The sequence below is a fragment of the Hakea prostrata genome, chromosome 11 (assembly GCF_041222555.1).
Source record: "Hakea prostrata isolate BN-2017 chromosome 11, UWA_Hpros_2, whole genome shotgun sequence".
Lineage (NCBI taxonomy): Eukaryota > Viridiplantae > Streptophyta > Magnoliopsida > Proteales > Proteaceae > Hakea > Hakea prostrata.
Window position 1 is genome coordinate 5,788,172 of NC_142610.1, and position 23,234 is coordinate 5,811,405.

At 37.9% G+C, this 23,234-nt stretch overlaps 2 protein-coding genes across 5 annotated transcripts in view; both read right to left on the reverse strand.

Moving 5' to 3' along the window:
* Positions 1 to 5,803, reverse strand: part of LOC148999754 (SNARE-interacting protein KEULE-like) — a 51,402-nt gene extending 45,599 nt beyond the window's left edge. For 2 of the 3 annotated variants that reach the window (XM_089139438.1, XM_089139436.1), the window contains exons 1-2: positions 5,526 to 5,803; positions 5,327 to 5,408 (exon numbers count right to left, since the gene is read on the reverse strand). In XM_089139438.1, coding sequence (XP_088995564.1) covers positions 5,327 to 5,399 — 73 coding nt within the window. In that variant the 5' untranslated portion in view covers positions 5,400 to 5,408; positions 5,526 to 5,803. Of the gene's footprint in view, positions 1 to 5,326 lie in introns of all 3 variants that reach the window. The other variant, XM_089139437.1, reaches the window with a different exon arrangement.
* Positions 5,804 to 15,018: 9,215 nt separating this feature from the next.
* On the reverse strand, positions 15,019 to 22,656 carry PAG1 (20S proteasome alpha subunit G1). Of its 2 annotated transcripts, XM_089140078.1 has the most exons (11): positions 22,384 to 22,656; positions 22,247 to 22,286; positions 22,082 to 22,165; positions 21,039 to 21,112; positions 19,953 to 20,039; positions 19,773 to 19,857; positions 19,490 to 19,536; positions 18,637 to 18,702; positions 17,676 to 17,766; positions 15,519 to 15,593; positions 15,020 to 15,398 (listed from the first exon to the last, which is right to left on the reverse strand). In XM_089140078.1, exons 1-10 carry the CDS (start codon positions 22,485 to 22,487, stop codon positions 15,522 to 15,524), a joined length of 750 nt encoding a protein of 249 aa, XP_088996204.1. In that variant the 5' UTR covers positions 22,488 to 22,656; the 3' UTR covers positions 15,020 to 15,398; positions 15,519 to 15,521. The 2 variants fall into 2 exon arrangements, with proteins under 2 accessions (XP_088996205.1, XP_088996204.1); XM_089140079.1 differs by having other exon boundaries at positions 15,019 to 15,593; positions 22,384 to 22,514.
* Positions 22,657 to 23,234: the final 578 nt, after the last annotated feature.

Below are 23,234 nucleotides of genomic sequence, written 5' to 3' on the forward strand. Positions count from 1 at the left end.
CTTTCTTTGTCTACAATTTTGCATGTTCCTTCCTTCTCTACTAACTTGTTTTTAATCCGTCTTACACATGACTTGAATTGTGAAGTGACTTTTTTTTAATCCTACTATGTCTTCCAGGATCCGGTAACAAGAAAGGAGATTGGACGTAGTAAACTAGACAATGGACTTCAATTGTTGGAGCTAATTGGATGATCTACTTCTACTATGGCTACATCTTTTCATTAGGTCCATTTGGTTATATCAAACCTTCATCAATGGCATCGTATGCTAGGTCACCCCCTCTTGAAACTCTTAAGAAAGTATTTCTTGATTTAGTTTCTTTCTGTAATAAGGACAAAATTTTTTGTGGAGCCTGCATTTTGCAAAGCAAACTCGTTTTACTTACTTAACTTCTCTTAACAATAAAAGATTTATTCCTTTTGTGTTCATTCATACTAATGTGTGGGGCCCTTGCCAAGGTGTGTCTATTACTGGTCATAGATACTTTATCACTTTCAATGATTGTCACATTCATTCTACTTCAATTTATCGTTTAAAACAAAAACGAAAAAAAAAATTCTGATGTTTTTAAGGTTTCCATAATATGATTAAAACTTAGTTCAACACCACTGTAAATATCCTTCGCAGTGACAACGGCACAAAGTATATTGATGGTGAATTTCAGAGATATCTTTCCAACTCTGGCATAATACATTAGACTAGTTGTGTGGACACGGCTACCCAAAATGCGGTTGCCGAACAAAATAACCGACATTTATTAGAGATAGCCCATTTTATTATGATTGCTATAAATTTCCTTAACCAATAGTGGAGTGATGCAATACCCACTACCTCTTACCTTATGAATAGGATGCCCCAGTAAGATAGTTGGTTTTAAGTGTCCTAATGAGATTTTCCAGGAAGATTCTTCAATTCTTATTCCCCCAAAGGTTTTTGAATGTGTGTGTTATGCTAGAATCACAGCCCATCAGAGTAAATTGGCTCCCCAAGGCCTACATTGCATCTTTCTAGGGTATTTTGCTACTCAGAAGGGGTACAAATGTTATCATCCTCCTAACAAAATATTGTGTCCATGGATGTGATTTTTAAAGAGTCTTGCCCTTACTATACACCCTCCCAGGGGGAGAGTCCTAGAGGATAGGTGTTGTTTCCAACTCGAAATTTCCCTACCCCACACATAGACTCCCACAACACCACAGCATAACTTAAAGAGATCAAGAAGAGATTCCTGACCAAAGGGAGGCTTCGGCCAATGTACCTGAGGACTCCAATTCTCCCCCTCCTTTTTTCGAATATGGTGAGGAACCTAGTTAAGGGGAGACCACTTCTCTGTTGAAGCACCTGTGAAAATAGGTGAAGTGATGTGGCAGCAAGCAGTTCCTTATGAAACCTCTTTTTCTCCGCAAGATATTGTATTGGGGCTCTTAAAGGTTGGTTTAGTCCAAATGGCTCAAGATTTCGGTCAAACCAATATCTCGACTAAGTTTCACAACTTTTTTGTATTGCCTCATGTCTCTTCTCATTTTTGTATTGCATGAAGAAATGTGTCCAAAGACTAGTTTCCTAAGCAAACCGTTTGTTTGCTGGAACAAAATTGGGTTGATAAAAAGAGGTGGGAAAAATGTATTGTTTCCAATGAAATTCTAAAAGCTCACTTTGTTTGGTTCAATGGGTGGGAAAATGAGTAACCAAGCTTCGTTATATAAAGGAACCTATCTATTGATCTGTCACTTAACTTTCCCCACTCCATCCTTAAAAAAGTCCCACCATTTTGGGTAGGACTTTGTGGAAAATTTAAATAAGCTTGTGGGGCCCATATTTTCCATGTTTTCCCTCACTTCACCTTCCTTGTCTTTCCTATTCCCCCACCCCACCACCAATGGGTCCCACTTTTCTATCTTTCCCACCGCTTTGTCTCTTGCAAACAAATGATTCCTAGTGTCTAGTGATTCAAAGACCAAGTGGAAGCCTTGGGGGCTAGGTGTTTAAAGTCCTAGTTCCTTTCTCTAACTGTGGAATAAGTTTACTAGAATGGTCTGCTTTACAAGCAAGGTGTAGAAAGCTTGTACTAGGTAAGGAGATCTACTCTAACCATCTTCTCTTCTTTCTCCCCATTCTATTTTCTTTTTTGGAAAACCTTATCCATAGGAATCTACCCACAGCCCCCATACAACCTTCCCTACACCATTTAACCAACATAAAGCCCAATTTTCTCATTCATGTAAGCTGCTTATTGAGAACCTGCAAGTACCTTCTAAAAGAACATGCACAAGTTGCTTCTCATAGAGATCTTGCCCAGCCAAAGCAACCATCATATCTCATCCCCTTTCGACCATATCATCCACATACACTTCTTACAAAACCATTCAAATCTGGTTGCAACTGACCAGCCAAAACCGTAGACCTGTACTTTGCCAATTTCTCGGGAAGACCCCAAATTTCTAATTGATCATTCTATCCATCACTTTTGGCTGATCTTTGGTAAGCATAAACCATTTCCCCCTTACTGGAGTTTGATTCAAGATTCTTCTTCAAACTCCATTATGAAACCTTAGAAACACTTTTTCGGATTTTACCAAAACTCTAACCCTATTTTCATATTTTGATTTGGTTCTAAATTGAGGTCTTGTAAAACTTGCTCCTAGTTGATTATCTCATTGTTCAAGATTGCAATCTTGGGCCCGTCTCCCCATCTCAAAAAAGAGGGTCGGCTTTGAGATCTCAGCAACTCAAGGCTCCAACTCAAAGGATATTAGGGGGTATTTGAGGCTAAAAATTGTTGTCCAACCTATTTCAGCCCTTTTGAACAAAATTATGGCCTCAGATTTATCAAAAAAAAGTGTAAATGTGAGTCCACTTTGGACCCCAAATCAGAAACCACTATGCTGAAGAAAAACTTTAAAATGCCCTACTGTACACATCAATGCTCAAAGTTCAAAATTCAAACAAGTCAAATACATTGCACATGTTCACAATTCAGATTACAAAGTTCAAATGATAATCCAATTATCGAATTTACAACCCAAGATTTGAGACTCGAGACCCGATATGCAAAGCACATTGTCTTGTCTCACAAATTGGAAAAAGAGAGATCTCACTAGATCTAGGTGAGATCTTAATAGCTCTCTGTCCATGGATCATCTATCAATCTAGGATAACACCAGAAAATTAGCCACCATCTCTAGCATGCATTTAAAAGAATCAAATCTCCCATAGCACCAACAAATCATCCAAACTACACCAAACTTGGATTGAATCTCCATTTATGCACTAGGAAAACTTTATTGCAATCTTTGGCCTTACTCACGTCCTAACCTTGGATTCCTCCACCATCAAGGAACGCCAAGATCCAACGAGCATCACCCAGATCAATTTCCACCATTTGTTCTACCCAGATCAGACCTCCATTATAGACCTTCTAAGTTCTAACATTAAATCCAAACTCTAGCCCCGTCCCCACCCCCATTTCAAAACCCTAACTACTCACTTATTCCCTTTTCAAAAAGCCTTAACCATAATCTTGCTTCCAGTTCTAGTTCAGTACCCTACAACCATTTCAAACTTGAAGAACCTTATTGATTGACTCCCCCTCACATATGCATCGCATATCAACTCCTCAAACCCTAATCATAACCCTAATTTTTACCTAAAACCCAATACTGACCATTTGAACTGCCTGCTCAAAGCCCGCTTTTGGTTTATCGACTCCTATCAATCTAGGACTAGACAACCTGGCAGATCCATCGCCAATTTAGGCTTGTTTTTCTGGGACTAAACCTAAAGCTGAGTCGTACAAGTTTTGGCTCGTTGATTCCATGTGTTAACCTAGTAATTGGACTTTCTTATGACTTAAGATCCTAGAATAGGCTACCAAGGATCAGCACAAATTTAGTCTATACTTAGTAAATTTTAAGTCTGTTAATTAATTTGGATGAACCTTGGCCCAATCTAGTTCAATTTTAGTTTATTGGCCGAATTTAAGTCAATGACTTATGAGTCTTCTTATCTTTATTTAGCATGTAACTAGGATTAAGTTACTCAACACAATAGGAGGGTCAGAATTATGTTTAAGGATTTTCAACTCCTAAATAGCACTTCGTAATTTGGGTGATTGAGTCCCTTATTTTTCCCCTATTTTTCCCATGGCAGAAAAATATAAAATAGGATGAATTTAATCAAATTTGTTGAGCGCAGTTGCAGCTGCTGCTTTCTTGTTCAGCATGAGAGGTAAGCTGATGCTTGGTGAGTCATATCCAGGTTGCATGTTCCTTGTTTGGAACCAAATACTATCACGTATGACCTTGAATAAAGGTGACTGAAGGGGCAAGGCTCCACATAGCTGACCCATTTAATTGGGATCAGGCTGAAAAGTAGTTATTTTTGTATGAATAAAATGATGGATATTAAAATGAGAGTTGTAACCAGTTCAGAAAATAAATAAATAAAAAAACACTAAAAACTTTTACTAGTTGAATGAAACCCAAGTCTTGATGGGAAGCGTACAGTTACTATTAACTACCAAGATATTTAATTCATACCCCTTCTCATTTCAGAATCTCAGAAAAGAGATATAACTGAAATCTTGGGCAGTTCTCAACCTATGACTCATATGAGATTTCAGTTTTCTATTTTAGACTTACAAGAATTAAATCCTTTCAAATTTTGTCTCCCATGAATTAAACCTGATATTTCAGCTTCCCTAGCTGGACCTGAAAAGTGAGTGTCATAGTTGTACTGAAATTGACTTTTAATCTTTTGAAGATGCTATAAAATTGCCTTTGGACAACAGCCATTCAAAGATCTCCGGATAATTCCGTAGTTCAATTTATTTGAAGCCTGCAAATTATTCCCATCATTTGTCTGTAAATTAGTCTTTCTACACAACCTAACTCCCAATGCCTAACTTTGTTTTAAGTATTCAACTTACACAAAGCCAAAGTATTATTTGGTGGGTTTTTAATTTGCATATGATCTCTAGGTCTGAATTAAACACAGATTTGATTCGTTTCAACAATGATAGACAAGAAGATTGTGTGTGTGTGTGTGTGAGGGGGGGGGGGGGAAGGTGTTCTTTCAATTGCGAGATGTGAAGATGTAATGCCATTCCCTGTTATGTAGTTCACATTGAAAAGAAAGCAAATGAAAATTGTGCTTAACATAATTCCACCCACTGACCCTTAATAAATTTTAAGGCAGCAAATGAAGTTCTATTATCCGGAACAGCCCTCAAGCATGGATATAGGTCCACCTCTCATGGATAAAACGCCCATTGACCATATCCAAGAGAAATGAATCAATCTACAATAAAAATAAAAATTTTACTTACGCTCACGGCTGATTTGCCTGAAATTCTTGTGCTCGCTGCAATGAGATGAGTAATCTGAGTCTGACAAAGACATGATAGAAGCCTAACAACGCCAAAATGAGCAAATTAACAATCAGAAAACCCAATAGGATGATGGAAACGAACAACCGAAATATCAAGAATCGTCATTTCAAGGTCCTTAAACTTTAAATGGACCTACAAGAAACCAAATGCGCGGATCAAATTGTTGAAGGTGACTGGAATTGAAATTCAAGGAACGGAAGTGTTGGATCGTGATTAGGATGCCAATGCTGTTGTCAAATCATCATAATCTGCATCAAAAGATGAACCAAAGCTTCAAGTTTCCCTGCGAAAATGGCGGTTATTGCATCAGATGGACTTTGGTTTCTAACGTCAATTATTATAGAGGTTCCTTCCGACGTCCGAATATGGAGGGTCTATGTTCTCCACGTCGAATTTTCAAATGGTATTCTTTTCAGTTTTCTCTTCTCTCTTTTCTCTTTTTCTTTTTTTTTTTCCTTTTTAATTAATATAATAAAAAATACTAAATTAGTTGTTTTTTTTCTAATGCGTGTGTCTTGGTGGTCGGGAGCGTACGATGTGTTTTCTTGTATTACGTTTTACTAGTTTAACCTTTGACTTTTTCTATATTTACTAATGCTTCCCATCATTAAGCTCCATTAGTTAACTATGATGTCGCATTCTTATATTTTTCTAAAATTTTATAATTACAATGAAGTTTTCTCTCTACTCATTTACAAGTTACATTATTATCCTAAGTTAATTATGGTAAAAATTAATTTTAATCCTTTTCTTTTTAAAATCCAAGAAAAAAAAGGTCGTCTCCCATCAACAACTCAGAGAATAATGTAAAAAAGTTCAAAAAACCATAATCAATCTTCCAAAACCATGAGCTACAATAAAATTTTCACAATCTCACGAGGAGGGAACTCCAAGTTCTCTACAAGAAGAACAAGATTCCAGTGAATATGACCAATGCAACCATGGTTGATGCACTGACAGCTCTTGGCCGCATTGAAGGATTGTTAGAAAGCCCAAAATCGATCTTTGTTGCTACCAAAAAGATTTCATAGAGCTCTCTTGTACCATCCCAAAAACATCAACTCGACGAAGAACAATAGTTGAAACTGAAACCGAAAAAATACCAACATTTCAGAGATTTCTAAAACAACAGTTACTCTGTAGGGGGAGGAAGAGGGAATGGAAAAGAGAATAAAGGAGAAGTGAAAGAAAACATGGAATATGTAGGCTTCATAGGCTTGTTTGCTTATTTTTCCATCCCAGCAAACTTAACAAAGTGGGCCTCTAAAAAACACATTTTTTTGCTCAATTTTATCCACCCCATTTTATTTACGTAAAATACAATTGAAAAACCAGGTTCTCCAACTAGTCTAAGCCTACTTAAGTTGTATTGTATATTATAGATGGCTTTTTTTTTTGGGTACATGGAATTGGATCACGAGACCCAAAAGCAACAAAAACAAGTAACTAAAACTAAGCTGGCTTAGCCAACAAATCAGTTTGATAGATCATCTCCAACTCCAGAGATGGTTACTGAAAGATATTCAACATGACATTATTCTCACAAACCATTCTTAAGCACCAATCAGTTGCCTTATTTCCTTCCCTACCAATGTGAGCAAATCGGACATGGCCATCTGAGATGAACTTTTGACGAATTTCAACCACCAAACTAGCATATCTACCCTACAACCTTGCATATGGATGCAATAGCAAGGTCGCTTGAAGAGAATATGTCTCCATATGAACTGGCCAAGCTCCCATATTCAAAGCCAGATCCAGGCCTTCCTTCACCGCAAGGAGTTCAACTTCAAGAACTTCTTTGCATTCTACTTTTCTTGTAAAACCTCCTCGAAACTTCCCGTCTTGATCACAAATAACACCACCAACTTGAGCCATATTAGTATTTTTGCAAAAGGATGCATCTGTATTACACTTGAACCAACCTTTCCATGGATAATTCCACCTCCCCTTATCTTTGCCTTGAATCTGCTTTTGTTTTGTAGGAAGCCAAGATATCCAAGCTTCTTTTACTGTCAAGTTATATTCCTTGATTGGCTGCTTTCCATTAGCTGGCCGAACATAATTAATGTCATGAGTATCAAGGTTTCTCCACATCCATAGAAATACAGCACACAAACAAATTTCTCTAGCCACTCCTTACACCAATTAGAAACTGCACCACATATATTAAAAATAAATTAGTTGCTTTGATCACCTCCAAAGAACTGATCTCTATGGAGGGGGGCAATCAACTGAGTTCAGATGCCTACTGCATAACTGCCGTCACGAAAAATATGCAAACAATCTTCTACCGCATAACTACAAAGATTTCAACGATCCTCGTCTTGTATTTTTAGGTATTTCTTGCGAACATTTGTAAGGAGACGACCCTTGCTAGCCAACCAGAAAAAATAACACATAGGATTTGGATGTTTAGCTTCCAAATTGCTCGCCAATACGATTCATCAAATTGATCTAGTACATGGGGAGTGTCTTCAAAAATCAGATGCTTACACGTAGAGCGGACTGTAAATCTCCCATCTGATGTATGTAACCAATTGAAACCATCTTTTTCATTGGTTGCTAACAAAGGAGGGTTTGAAATGATTCTTTTATAAATAGATTCTGGTAGGTAAGAAGCTAGATGATCAATCCCACTACTTTCTTCTATGTGAGTAGAATCATGCAGATTTTCCCATGCCCATTTATTAGGTATGAGATTCATAATGTAGTCCTCCAAAATGATATTATTCTCTAACCAATTATCCTTTCAGAAGAGGATGGATTTTCCATCTCCAATCATAATCATGCAACTCCTTTTTACAATGACAATCTCCTTCGTTATTGCTTTCCAGAGAGGTGGATCAACAACTTGGGAGTTGAGGGGATTACCCCTCCTAAAAGAGCCATATTTATCATTCAATAGTTTCGCCCACAATTAATCTTACTGCAGAAATCCCCATACTAGCTTTATTAAGAATGCTCGATTCATAGTCTTTAGATGTCTAAAGCCCAAACCGCCCTCCAATTTAGGTTGACAAAGAGTTCCCCAAGACATCAGATGAGACTTCTTTTGTGGATTCTTGTCGCTCCACACAAAACCTCTTGTAATTCTCTCAATTTCTTGGAGAATCCCTATAGGAATTACCATAGATTGCATCGTATAAGAGGGAAGGTTTGTAAAACCGATTTGGCTAACACCACTCAACCAGCAAATGAAAGTGAATTAATTTTCCAAGATGTTAGCCTATTCTTATCCTTCTCCACTATAAATTTATAGTGGCCATTACATTTTTTTCCTTTCCAAATGGGCACACTCAGATATTTCCAATGTCTTCTATACTTGAGAAACCGTTCAAATGTGCAATTTCCCTGATCCTCTGAGTCTCCACATTTTTAGAGAAAAGTATACAAGTCTTTTCCACACTAATTCTACTACCAGAAGCATCGCAAAAAGAACTTAAGCACTGCAGAATAGTAGAAATTTGCTTTCTGGAAGCTTCAACAAATAAAACGTCATCTGCAAACATCAAATGAGAAACACCTAATCCTCCTTTACAGAAGTGGAAAGGAGTCCATTTACCTTACTATACAGCATCGTGTATGATATGTATCAGTCTTTCCATGCATAAAACAAAAATATATGGCGATAAAGGATCTCCTTGTCGAATCCCTCTACTAGGTTGGAAAAATTATGTAACTTCTCCATTCCACAGAACATTTAATTTGGAAGAAGTAACACAGTGCATGATTATCTTTTTGAGGTTACTAGGCACACCTGCATATGAAAGAGAGTCAGCAATAAAATCCCATTGAATTCTGTCATAGACTTTTTCCAGATCGATTTTTATTGCCATGTACTGTGACTTGCGCTCTTTCCTTCTTATAGCATGAAACAATTCCTAAGCAACAACAATATTGTCTTGAATTTGGTGGGCAGGGACAAAGCTAGTCTGATTTGGGGCAATAAGACAAGGAATGAATTCCTTTAGCCTATTGGTTATCACTTTGGTCCGAATTTTGTAGCTCACAAGGCACAAAGAAATTGGACGAAACTAAGTAATTTTTTATGGACTATCCACTTTCGAAGTTAAAGCTATCAATGTTTCATTCAACTTGTCGTCCATGTTTCCAGCAAATGCATCCCGAATGGTATTGCAGACCGTATTCCCAGTGATAGACCACTTTTTTTATAGAAGGCGGCCTGAAACCCATTAGGGCCAGGAGTTTTCCAAGGTCCTAGTTGCTTTACTACCTTGAAAATTTCTTCATCTGCCACTTCAGAGTCAAGCATACTTAACCAATCATTATCAAGAGTAAGGAAACTATGTGCTGAGAATAAAGATGGCAAATTTTGGCTTCCTCCAGAAAATAAATTTTTATAAAAATCAATCACATGTGATCTAAGAAGAGTCGGATCCCGAATCCAATTGCCATCCTTATTCTTTAAAGTTTCCACCCTATTCCTCCTTCTGCGAGCAATGGTAGAGATATGAAAATACTTGTGTGTTTCGTCCCCTTGCAAAATCCAATTTTTACGAGATTTTTGGGCCCAAAGAATTTCTTCTCTGCTCAAAATCTTTTCCAGATCCATCCTTAATTCTTTTTCTAAATTAAAAAGAAAAGGATTCGAGATACCTTCAATAATTCGTTTCTGGATCCCTCCCAGCCTTGCCTTGAGCTTCCTTTCTCCTTATCTAGTCTCCCAAAAGTATCTTTGTTTCAAGCAAGAGGGTTTTCTTGAAGGTAGAAGAAAGCATTCGGCAATCTTTCACTCATCTTCCACCCTTCCTTAATTACATCAGCAAGTTGATCATGACTTCATGAGTAAACCACATAGGCTCCATTTGAAACAGGCGTTTACAAGGCATGGTTTTATGAGAATGATAGTCAACTAGTATGGGATGATAATTAGATTTTATCCTAGGAAGCACTGTTACTGTAGCCTCAAGAAACATCAAACACCATTTTGTTGTACATAATCCACAATCAAGTCTTCTATAGATGCACCTAAATCCCCTCCGTTTAGGACCTCGCCAAGTGAATCTAAGACCAGACAAACCTAGATCTAACAGATTTCACTGATCCAAATTTTTTCTAAACTTCTTACATTTCCTGACAAACACCGGGGCTCCATCTTTTGTTTCTGTTTCATCTAACACATCATTGAGATCACCCAACACCAAACACGGGATTTGACTCAACCCCAAATCCCGAGTATAATTCATCCCAACCTACCTGTCGTGTTGTGTCCACTGGACTTGCATACATGGCTGCTAGAATCCAACTTTTGTTAGATGATGCTCCACCACTTCCAATAATAGATACTTAAAGCAATTACGGACTAATGAGACATGATACTGAGACTTAAAAGAATGAACCAAATACCTTCTAACATACCCACTGCATCACTAACAAAACTTAATTATCCTTGGATTTTACAGATGACATCCTTTGCCCTTCGGCCATTGATACGAGTTTCCATCACTACTACACCATCTGGCTTTTCTTTTTTTATATAGAATTTGAACGCGGTAATGAAATCCTTGCTACCCGCCCCTCTGCAATTCCAAGAAATTATCTTCATAAATAACTAAAAATGGAAAATTAACAATCAACCATCATGTTAACATCAACCCCTATAGGATGTGTCACTTCTTGATTCATGAGCATTACTAGTGAGAAAGTATCTTCGCTTCCCTCCTTATCAGGTGGTTTTCCCAACTCCAATCGTAGAGCCAACTGGTTCCCCTCCATATGTGAATCAATTTCAACATTGGTAGCGGCACTAATGATTATATTAGGATTTTGGTTATCTCTTTCTTCTACTTGATTGTGATTGACCAACGTGTCGTCCACTCCTCCATTATTTTTAAGATTTCCCAAAGATATTTGAGCACGTTGTAATTCATTGGGAAGTTCATATCTTTTGCATATATGTTGGACAGCTGTCACTTCATTAACATTGGGCAACACATGATTGATCTCCATTTGTCTTAGGGCTCTATGTTCCCCTTCCAATCTTGGACTTCGATACCTTTTAGTACTTTGTTGAGACTACCGTGTGGACCCGTTTCTGGAGCCATAGACGTGTCCGACTCAGACTGAGATTCTAATTCCACCACATTCGATTCTTCCAAGAAAAGCACCATGAATCGGGAACCTGTCGCCACTCCAACTCCTCTGTTTCCTATTTGATCCTGTCTTTTTGTAAATCCCTCTTGAACACCACCACCAACTCCAGCCGATCCTCTGTAATCTTCCGATTATTCTTGCTAAAGATTCTTTTTGGGGCGTGCATCCAAGGACCATAAGTATCCTCTTATACCTTAGCAACAGCAGTAATTTTTGCTTTTTTTTTTTGGGTTGATTTGCTCCCCCTACCAGCATAATATTAGTAGTGACTTCATCTGATTGGTTGTTTGATGAGCAATTTTCCTGTAAATAAGTAGAATTCCTTTGAATTGCAAACCAAAAACAATTATAAGACTTTTATTGGAAACAGAGGACACCTATAAACAGGGTTACATTAATATGTAAGTCGAATGAATCAAATCAGACAAAATCCAAAAGTTACAAGCTCACTAGAAACCTGCCGGTCGTTTGGGCCGGTCGCTTAGGCTGAGCGACCGCCACTAGTGACCGCCCCAAAAACAGTGAGTTTCAATCCGAAACTCAAGCTTCTGATCATCCGTTTTCAATCCGATTTTTGAATGATCATGGTCCGAATTTCAAATCTAACACTCCCACAACCAAGGGTAGTACGAAACCTAACAATTGACACCAAATTGATTACCCAGAATCCTCCCCTTGATTAGATCAGTCCTTTTCACGAAAGCAAGGTTTCTTTTTCGAACCTGATCTCATCAAGATCATTAAAAAGGTAGGTACTGTAATAGAAAGATCATGAACAACCAAAGAGGAAAACTAATCTACTTTAATCATATCCAAAGGTAAAGTATAAGTGAACAGGGGATCACTTACCTCAACCAGATCAGCTATAAAAGACAGTAGAAGCTTCTGGAACACTAACAGTACTTCAGATCACCTTCCAGCACGTCTCCACAGCCGCCTAACCACCAAAAACAGCAATTCCGAATATAATATTCGTAAAATAGACGAGGGTTGCTATTTATAGAAGTCTGGGGGCAAAATAGGGCAAAACCCCGCAATCAGGACCAGGTGGTAGCTTGGGGCGGTCGCTTGGTCCAATCAACAGCCACTAGCAACCGCCCCCTAGTATATTGCTATACAAGGGTGCTTTGCTCAGGAGGTTGCAGTCCAAGTATAACCTAACCCTAATGAACACATGGGGGATGTCTTACCTTCATTCCAAACATCTCCAGACATCCCTTGCCTTCCAGAAGTCCAACTACCAAGCAAGGCAGGCTCTTCAACAAGAGAATCCAGATCCATGGGCTCAAGGTATGGATCATGGACTTCTATCCGGACACTCCACAAATTTACCCAGCTAAACCTTCGAGTTCTCGGGCCTACAATATGGATCCCGGGTTAGAAATACGGGGGTTATTACACTCACCCTCACATATTTCCCCCTCATGGCTTGAGCAGTTGTGGTGTCAATTTTGATCACTTCGCCCACTTGGCTACCCAGTCTTTTGAGGAAAAGGGGATCAAAATATTCAACCGATATTCCAAGAAATCGAATCCATACAACTAGCTTCTTTAAAATTGCCCCTTCCGGATCAAAATTTGGTTCCCACCTCCGTACTAATAGATAGTGATCAACAATGATCCAAAGTCCATTCGTATCTTTCAAATGAACTAGCGATGCAATAAGCGTTCCCAATGTCAATGAGGTCTAACGCACCTATCGGTCTCCACTTGTATGCAATTGTCTTTCCAACAAGCTTGATTATCAAAGACTGCTTCCAGGGTGTACGCATCCTCTCTTTTTCTTCTTTCAACAAATGAATATTAGGGCAAAGTTTCCTCCAAAACCATAGAAAGATAAGTCAAGATTGTATATTAATTTTTTCACATTAGTTAATTACCTATGCACATGGTGTTTTGAGCGAGTGGAATGCATCCAACATTGGGCACCACAAGCACCACCACTTTAGACAAACTACCTAAGCAAGATCCTTCCAAATGAAGTGTGATCTTCCCATTTGCTCCCTCGACTACCAACTTAGCAGACAGGGTTGGGGCTCCCTCAATGGTTACTTGGCTAACCTGCACTTTACATAATTAGACGTAATTGTAATAAAACTCTTTTGTGCTGCTAATGAAGTGGGTTCTCCCTTCCAAACTTCTTTCTCCCCTGGCCTTGTTGCCCTTGTTAAAGATTTTAGTTTAGATGAAGCAAAGCTCCCTAGATCCCGATATACCTAAAGCAACAAACATAAATCCCCTTCCCTAGTTATAGAATGCCTTGATAGAGCCTTTGAGTGCCCCATATGGTGATCTATCTTTTCCTTTTGGCTCCCCTTTCGAAATTGCCTGCAATAGAATCTAATCATAATCTTATTTGCCTCCACACAAAAATGGTGAAACTTTCTTTCAGAAAATTATTCCATTCAGAATGTTTGGCAATCCCATCCCGATTTTGCCAATGTTGCCAACAAAGGCTGGAGTGCCAAGTTGCCTCTGAGGAGATGGCCTACTCCAACTCCTCCACACCCCCCCCCTTCTCATTCTTTCCAATTGGAATGAAATTATGGATTTACACAAGTTGACTGGAATTCCAATGCTGCAGAAGCCTTCAAGTTCTAGAAATCTCGCCATTTTGGTGACCCCATGACACTTGGTTTTGTCATCCAACTACAAGGAAGAATACTGACAAGAGAAGTTTAAGTTGTAACATTATCAATAGGATAACGAAGTATAAGTTGTAACATTATCTAGAGGATAACGAAGTTGATAATCAAATGGATGTTGCTTTGGCTTTCTTTGACTATGATGAAATTATTTTCCCCTCCAATCCGCTAGACCCTCCCCTCCTTTCATCCACTGTGTTGGATCCCACTGTATCTGACTTTGACAAGATACCCCTTTGTGTGACTCCCACCGCCGTTGAGCAAGGTTTAAAGTATTCCCACGATACTATAAGATACTAGCTGATACGTATCCATACTTTACACAATCGATACGATACATCTCGATACGTCTCTCCATTGAATTACGCTAAAATACATTAGTCAAAGCGAAACAATACTCGATACAAGATGATACGTCTCTTAAAATCACCTAACCAATACGATAGTCGTTACCGGTACTTTAAACCTTGCTGTTGAGATTTGTAGTTTTTTCTTCTCCTTTAACCTTTCAAAGCACCACGTCTTGATGGTTTTCATTTTCCGAACCTCTTCCAATCAATCTATCTCGAACTATTTCCTGTGATGTTGTTAACTTTGTCTCTGACTTCTTTCTTGGGAGTACTCTGCCTCTTGGGGTTAAATCATACTCCGATTTGCTTCATCTCATCTCGGATTGACACATCCATTGGCACCTAAATGCTTTGAGAGCAACAACATCCCAACTCAAACCCCACAATCCCCCCACCCCCTTCTTTCCACCTCTTTTCTACACATCAACAATGAGGAAAAGTGAAAATAACTTGGAGGCGGAGATTCTACGTCCAGGGGAAGAAAAAAGTGGAAGGCTACGTTCATCAGACAGGCAAATTCATGCATGTCGACAATAAAAAAGGGGGTAAAAGAAGAGTGCTAGAGTGATTTATGATTGCTACCAGCCGAGCAGAAAAGTTTTTGTCCAATGACTTCTATCATATCATTAAACATGTTTCCCTAATATATGAAGACTCATCAGTAATATGACTTTAGAATGTTTTCAACCAAAGAAAAGTTCAGGATGTCCAGATACCAATAACAAATGACTAAATCCACAAGCAAATCTACAGACAGAAATCAAGCTTAATGGAGTTCTTTCACTGATATCCAAGATGGCTGAAAGAAAACATTTTAGCTGTTGTCAGTCCACAAACGTCTCTTTCAGTGCTGTCACCACAGTTGCCTCAACTTCTTCTCAAGATCTCATCTAGCAACTGAGACTCAAAAAGAAAACAAGAAATCCCCCACAACAGCAATTAAAATAAGGTAAATATATGAGGATGGTGAAGCAAAGATGGTGTCAAAATGACACAACCAATATGATCATCTTTGACCTCTTAATCTGCATCCATTTCTTCCAACGCTGCCTTGGCAGCTGCCTTTGCTTCCTCTAAGAGAGCCTCAGGGACCTGAAACCCAGAAAGAAGCCCTAAAATTAATGACAAAAGAATATGTATGCCACATTTTAGCTGACACTGAATCAGACACATCTATTACCAAAAAAAAAAAAAAAAAATCAGACACATCTTCAGACTCTAACGAATTCAAATGCAATGCAACTAATGGCATAACCAAACAGGATTGTTAAACAACTGAATCCCAACATCTTATGCTTAATTGATTTAAACCCAGTTTCAATGCTTCCCTTGTAACCAAGTGCAAGTCCCACTTTCACAAGGTCCCACATAAGGTGGACAGGAAATGGTTCTGATACTGGGCCTTTTTACAGAAAAGAAAATAGAAACTGCTGGTAGTCAGACAAATTGGTGTTCTTGCAGAGGTGAGACAGCATGTGTGCTAGATAAAACCAAAATGAACCACAACGTAAAAGGGAGGGAAAATGCATAAGGTCAACCCAATTGATTAGCCATCTCTATAGCTGGATTAAATATACAATCAATATCATCCATGTATGGGAGATTCGTGCAGTGCACCACCAAGTCAATCAAGGCAAGGAGTCCAGAAATCCCAAAACACACGGTCAAAATCCACCAAATGCTAACTTGTTTGTCCCTCTCTGCACTTCAGGTTCCAATAATCCAAACGCATTATATACATTTAATATTCGAAAGGGAGTATCCAAGAAGACCCCTAAATTGGAACAACCATCAACCAATAAGTGACAATTGGGACCCGACTGAGCTTCAACGTGGGAAAGTCAAAAGAAGATACAATTTAAGTACACCTACGAAGTTTTTTACCATCAAAATACTAACTTTGGAAAATGATCACTAAGTATTGTGCAACATTATACTGAAATATAACCTCAATAACCAATATCATCGTGACCAACCCTACTATTCAAGATGGGTAAAACTGTGCCAAGAATTGCACGTTACTGGGTTGTCCAGTAATCAATAAAGTGACATTGACTCACAGTTGACACTAAATCTGCCTATGTTCCACACAACATACTCATATCAATGCCAAGATACCAGACCTGTAGCTGATCCCAATTAGTGGGGATAAGCATGAGCTGACCTTAATAGAATGCTTTCTCACTTATAAAAAATAACTTGCATGAAAAGCAGCAGCTGATTTCCAAGTGGTTCTATGCATTTTTTTTTCTATAAAAAAGTATCAGTTTATAGAATCTGTTATTTAACAAACAACAAAGTATCTAATTTTCTAAGGGTCAATTTAAGAGACAGAAAGAGTTTACATTCTTCAGGACTCTGATTCCAAAATCTAGGACAAAATTAGAAATAGTACGTCACTTCCTACTCCCAGTGAAACCCCAGAGGAAGACTAAAATCAAGGAATGCCAAAAACAATTCAGTGTGATTGATTCTGTTTATATCCACATAAACATTGAAGAGAAGCACTTAGAAAATTTAGAACCAAAGCTAATTTTTTATCTAGATATCTTCACCATTCATTGGCAATGCAGAATCTCTCCATTTATAAGGGGTGTCCCTCTCTAAAACAGGCAGAAGTCCTTGGATGAATGCGCTAGATGAAGTTCTCTTTGTTCATGAACTGATGCATTACGAATTTCTGACCTTACATCTTAAGGTAAAAGACAGTGCAGATTTAAACATGAATTCAAGATTCTGCCGTACTCAGATTCGGATCTAATTTTGATAGGCTTGTATAAGTACATTGTCTATCCTCTAAGGCATTACACCCAAGTTAATCCCAGATTTCTCTCACCCTTTTATCATCATTATTACAAAACTATGACAATGTTCTAGACACAGCAGCAAAGCAGAAAGGAAAAACAGGCAAATTATTAAAGAAGCATGACACAGAACTGCAATAGTGACTGGTTGGCAACCCTAAACATCCAATGTTTTGACTTTCTGTTCCATTTGGCAGATGAAAGGAGAGCCCAGTGTAGGACTCTCTCTACCTTTCTGACTGATATCCTGCACTCTTCCCCTTATCAGTTGTGTAAATAGGAACCTAATAACTGAGGTGCAGTCCACCAGAAAAACATTTTCCTACATACAAAATAAAATTACTTTCTCTCAACAAAACAAAAAGATCACCTTCTGATGCTGACGGTTTGACTCCTCACAGACCCAGCTCATTTCCAATTCAAATGCCTTGTCCTTTGCCTCATCATGTACCCCATATATACTGCACAAATGGAAAGAAGAAAAGAAAATTGTGACCAACAATTGAAATGGAAAAATCTTGGAGGACTTGGTCCAGAAAAGAAAAATATCAGTACAAACCAAAAATTAGTATAGCAGTAATATTTCCCCAAGTTTCTTCAGCTCTTGCCCTAAATAGCTAAATAATTATTCATAACAAAATAATCAATTACTATCGTTCCTAATATGCAAAACTAGACATCACAAGTGTAATGAATAAAATTTCAAAAAACACAAGAACATCAAATTTTCTAGCTCTGCGCATAAAAGACAACTACATTGAACCTGAAAATCTTAAACAATCCTAAAATCAGAATACAAAATAGATGTGCAAACCAAACCACTCCTCTCAGTGCCAAACCCAATTTCATCCAAGTTAATTATTTTAGCAGAAACTAAGCATTATGATGTGCCTACCACCACACAAGATTTCCACTGGATAAAATTCATGATTGAGACAGAATGTACGCATTTCACTGTGTACCCATTCAGAATCTTACTCTTTTAAGATAAAGATGAATGATAGCGAGGTGTCAGCTGTATTGCGTGATATCATAAGATGCAAAGAATCATAACACTTCAGTGTATATGGCATTGACCTAGAGGTCTCTTCTAGAGATCAAATAACCCTCAAACTTATGCTGCGATAATTGGGCAAATCAAGAGAATGGACTAGAATATGACATGCAACACATGGTGGCTTAAGAGGCTCGCATAATTAAGTGTTCTTTGACTAGCACCCACCCACAGCTGATGACACTGCACCCACCAAATCTAACTTCCAATATATGCAATGAATCAAACAGCATTATTATTATATCAGCCTTGAGGAATAGTAATGGGAATAACTCACATCTTCGCAACTTCAATGACTCCTTCCCTACAGGTCATTTCAGAAAGCTTCAACTTTTCAATTTCCCTGTCCACATAAGTCATAACAGCATCATATATCAGCATTTTCATTAAGCTATTCCAGCAGAAAATTTATAAGATTAAGATAACCATTCACTGATCATCTGAATCATAATTGTAGAATAGAGATCTTTAAATAAGAGCATCAACAGCAGTCAAGGACCCTTCAAATACTAACTAAGCAGATTTCACAGCTATTGAGTCTCATCATAAAACAAGGAAACTTCCACGAATTTGGATCACACCATTGGTGATTGGATCCAGGCCAGCTTATTAAACCCAGATTGACCATCAACCATTCAGGATCAGATGATACATTGCACTGTTTAAAAATCAATTTAGCCAATACCCAACCAGGATCTGGACTAGTCAATCCTTGAAACATAAAAACAAGTACTAAAAGGAAACAAATACCATTCAAGAGCCAACCAACTCTGATCATTGTCATGCAGAGGATCAATCTCCACTTAATGACCTTTAGTGGATATGACAATGAGTCCAATAAAGTCCACAGAAAAGATGGTTATCATATTAATGAATTCTACTATCTAATTTTATATCCACATAATAGACCCATAGCCCGGATTCCCAGTGGGGCCCACTCCCCATATGCAGTCAGCAGCTGACACCCAACTGCATTGTGGGGTCCCCACCATGAATCTAATACCTGCATGCAGGAAAACAAATCTCTATTCCTCATGTTGCAACATCAACATGTATCACTTGTATTGGCAAACATTTTTAGGCTTTTGTAAGTACTTCAGGTTATGCAAAAAGTAAATGGCTGAACTCACGTCTTAGCTGCCTGTCGCCCCTTTCCAATTGCAGCCCCGAAATATCTCTATAACAAATTTCAATAGCATTATTTTGCAAATTAGTAGGGATTTCAATGTAATATCACCATGAAACATATGGAATGTTACTTTATAAATTTAACCAAAATACAAAAACAAATGTGATTCAGACATGCCATGAGATATTATATTTCCTCCTTTATCTGCCTGTCATTAGCTAGATTACAAAACAATCTTTTATGCCATACCAAAAGAATCTCACAGGGCAAATACTATTACTCACATATGAAACACCAGATGTTTCAATCGTGTACAATTGTGGTCCATCTCTATCATAACCTCCAAGGATTACTCCACAACCAAAAGGCCTGCATCATTGGTTTTTGTGAGAAAGAAGGGAGAAAAAAAACTACAGAATGCACTGGAAAGGTATAATTGACAAGAGAAAAATAAATAAATCCACCTGAGCCACCAGTAGAGTGTGCACAAGTGCACATAACTAGCAACACGTTCAGCAAGTTCTTTCACAGGTATGGGTTCACCATAGACACTGTACGGTTGAGATAAACATAAGAGGTAAATAAAGATAACTAGCAAGTAATTAATTAATATGTAAATACTGCCGCTTGCCTGCTTCCTCATGGCTACTGTGATGCAGAATGATCGATTTGATTTCCACTAGCTATAAGATTTTTAAGTATATAAGCAAGTATGTTCATTGATTCAGTTTCCCTTACTCAATTTCATGAATTGAAATCTAATAGTGATGAAATTTTGAGGCTTTAGAACACTAAATTTGGGTCAGATTAGGCCTATGATAAAGGCAGAGAAGTAAAATGGCCTGTCATAGTTTTGTAATTAATTAAAGGCTTAAAACCAACAACAGAAGTTAAGAACTTCAAGTGACTAAATAAGTGGGGCTAGTTTGGCAAGTCACAATAGAAAAGGAAGGAGAATAGTACAGAAATGAAAGGGTATTTCCAAAAACATAAATAATAGACTTAATTAACAATGATGGGTTTCAACCTCTCAAACTGAATAATAGGGTGAAAAGAGAACTAGAATATTACAAATGAGACACATCGCTTCACTTAAAAACTTCAGGTGGCATTGCAGGCCAGAGCAGCAGAACAGAAATCAAATTTGAGATTCAACGATGAGTTACCTCAGATCATTTCAACTTCAAATGTTACTATTTAGGTCAGCTTAGAGTGATTAATGACTGCCCAAGACACGTGGAGGCAAGAAGAAGAGGAGATAAAGACTAGTGCCCAGTCAATAGACTGTTTGCTTGACAGTAATACAAGAAGGAAGGAGAAGTGCAGAAAAATAATAGAATAAATAAGAAGGGATGAGGAGGAGGGAACAAAAGCCCAGTTGTCCAGGGAATGAAAACTATTACTAACCATCAAGTAAAGGCAACTCATCAAAGCCTTCTCCAACTAAATGGGAAAGCTAAATTATTGTTGTTTTTTCATGGAATTCTGTTTAATTCACCTTGAAACATGACAAACATTCATATGTATCAAGCGTAATTCACAATGCAGACCTTTCATAGTTATTTGCCTCAGCCTTTGCTCGAGAAACGATTTGCCTACCGTCTGCAGCTAATCCAGCCACAGCCTGCAACAGGAAAAGTACATTATGAAGTGAGTATATGATCAACCAATCTAGCCTATGAAATAGAAAAGGTAACAGAGAACTTTTATATCAGCAATAAAAAACTGAGGACTATTAAAATTGCTAAATTGGAACAAGATAGTGCTTACTAAAATAAGCAAAAGGAAAGAAAGAAATAGGATAACTCAACAAATCCAAGACCAGCTTGATAAAGAGTGTGACAGCCACCCATAGTTGTCATAGTGCATTTGCAAACAAAAGGCTTCGGAGGGAGCCTGGATGCAAGGCAACCAAGTTGCCTGCCTAGGTGACACATTGACAACTATGGTGTAAACCCTACCATCTACACCCTTCAACATCCATGCCATCAACCAAACTAATATAACCACTGCCTCTGCAGTCCACCCATGAACCAAGTGGGTCCCATCAAAAGAATCAACTAACCAATAAGAAGAAACAGGTAACACAGACAACCAAAGAGCAAAATAAATAAAACATGGAGGATGGGTCAAAAAGGTGGGATCACTTCTTATATTTATTAGTTACATAATCAGTACGTGGATGCTGTTATCACTTGGACTCTCTAACACTACACATTTTAGCCTAACAAGAGTTTTCAAATCCTAAACTTATCAAGTGTGCATCTGTTTAAAAAATAATCCTGTCAACAACACCAATTAGGATTTTGGAGTACAAGTTGCAGTAAGAGAAGTGCCGATTTTGAAGATAAGACCCCTACAAACTCATTCTGTCCTTGGGAACCAAAAGACAATTGAAGCCTGGGGAAGACATGATCACCTAAAATTCGATGGGGTCAATCAGGCACAGACCAGTTAGCAATATGATTAATCTAATCTAGTTCTCATGGTCATAGAAAACCAAACCTCCACCTATACATGGAAGTTAGTCATGGTCGTGGGGAACTAATTTGACGGCTAACAATTAGAAGAATGAGAGCGAGAGAGAGAATACCATTCCGGAATGACGATGAACAGAGTGGATTCTCCGATTAGAACCGGGCAACATCATCTTTGAAGTAATGAGCTTCTCCACGCCCTAAAACCAAACCATGACAAAACATTAGCAGTAACCCAACAAAATAGTTACTGAAATATATTCATTTCGGAGAAACTTAACCATAACGATCCCATCTTTACACTTGATGCCGACGACAGTTCTGTCAACAAAATCGAATAATTAAGAATCCTCAAAAAATTGTATAAAATCAAAATCTAAGAAAACACAGTTGAGAGAAGTAGGAAAAAAGAAAATACCCGCTGTTATCGACGGCTTTGGCAGCGTATTCAATCTGAAAAACACGGCCATCAGGGGAGAAAGTAGTGACCGAAAGGTCATAACCAGTACCAATGCTGCTCATCTTTCACTCTTCCTCTCGTTTCTGTATCTTCTTTTTCCTGTTCACCAATTGATCTTTTCAGCTGTAGCTGCTTGTGTGAGGTCGTCTCTCCTATAACTAGTTCAGGGTTTCTTCTATCTCAAGAAAGAAACAAGGATTGCAGTGGAAGTGCTGGGAATTCTCGACTCGGAACAATAAACATAGAGAGATGAACCAGACCGGACCAGAGTCGCCAGTGTTGTTTAAAATTGAACCTTTTCTTTTTTCGTTTTTTCTTTTTTATTTTAGTGAAAAAACCTTCAAAACAAATTAGGAATTACAGTTACATAATTCATACACACTATAGTTTGTATCTACCATAATAACTAGTCAAATAAAAGTTTTTTGGAGGATTGATGACTTAAACATGACAACATTAGTTTTAATACAATCGTTTAGGTCAATCAACAAAGTTATAAGATTTAAAGGCCAATTTGAATATTGATTTGGCACTTTGGATGCCTATATGAGGCCAGTTTCAATCAATACAACATCATCCTTGTAATAAAGGGCTTTTGTTTTTCATGTCCTCAACATGAAATGTCATGCTTTGCCCCCTAAAATCAGTGTTGTCCCTTGAATTATTCAATTAATCCTTCAAACTTTCTATGGGATGAAAATATATCAATGACAACCCTTATTATTATAAAAAAATTTACAGTTAAAATACTAATGTAAGCAAGTAACAAATTTTAGAAAGACAAAAATATCAACTCAATTATTCATTTC

Coding starts and splice junctions, on each gene's coding strand:
- PAG1 (XM_089140079.1), bottom strand. CDS start 22,487: ATGAGCAGCATTGGTACTGGTTATGACCTTTCGGTCACTACTTTCTCC. Junction 21,113..22,081: donor TTCATCGTCATTCCGGAATG/GTATTCTCTCTC, acceptor TTCCTGTTGCAG/GCTGTGGCTGGATTAGCTGC. Junction 20,040..21,038: donor GAGGCAAATAACTATGAAAG/GTCTGCATTGTG, acceptor TCAACCGTACAG/TGTCTATGGTGAACCCATAC.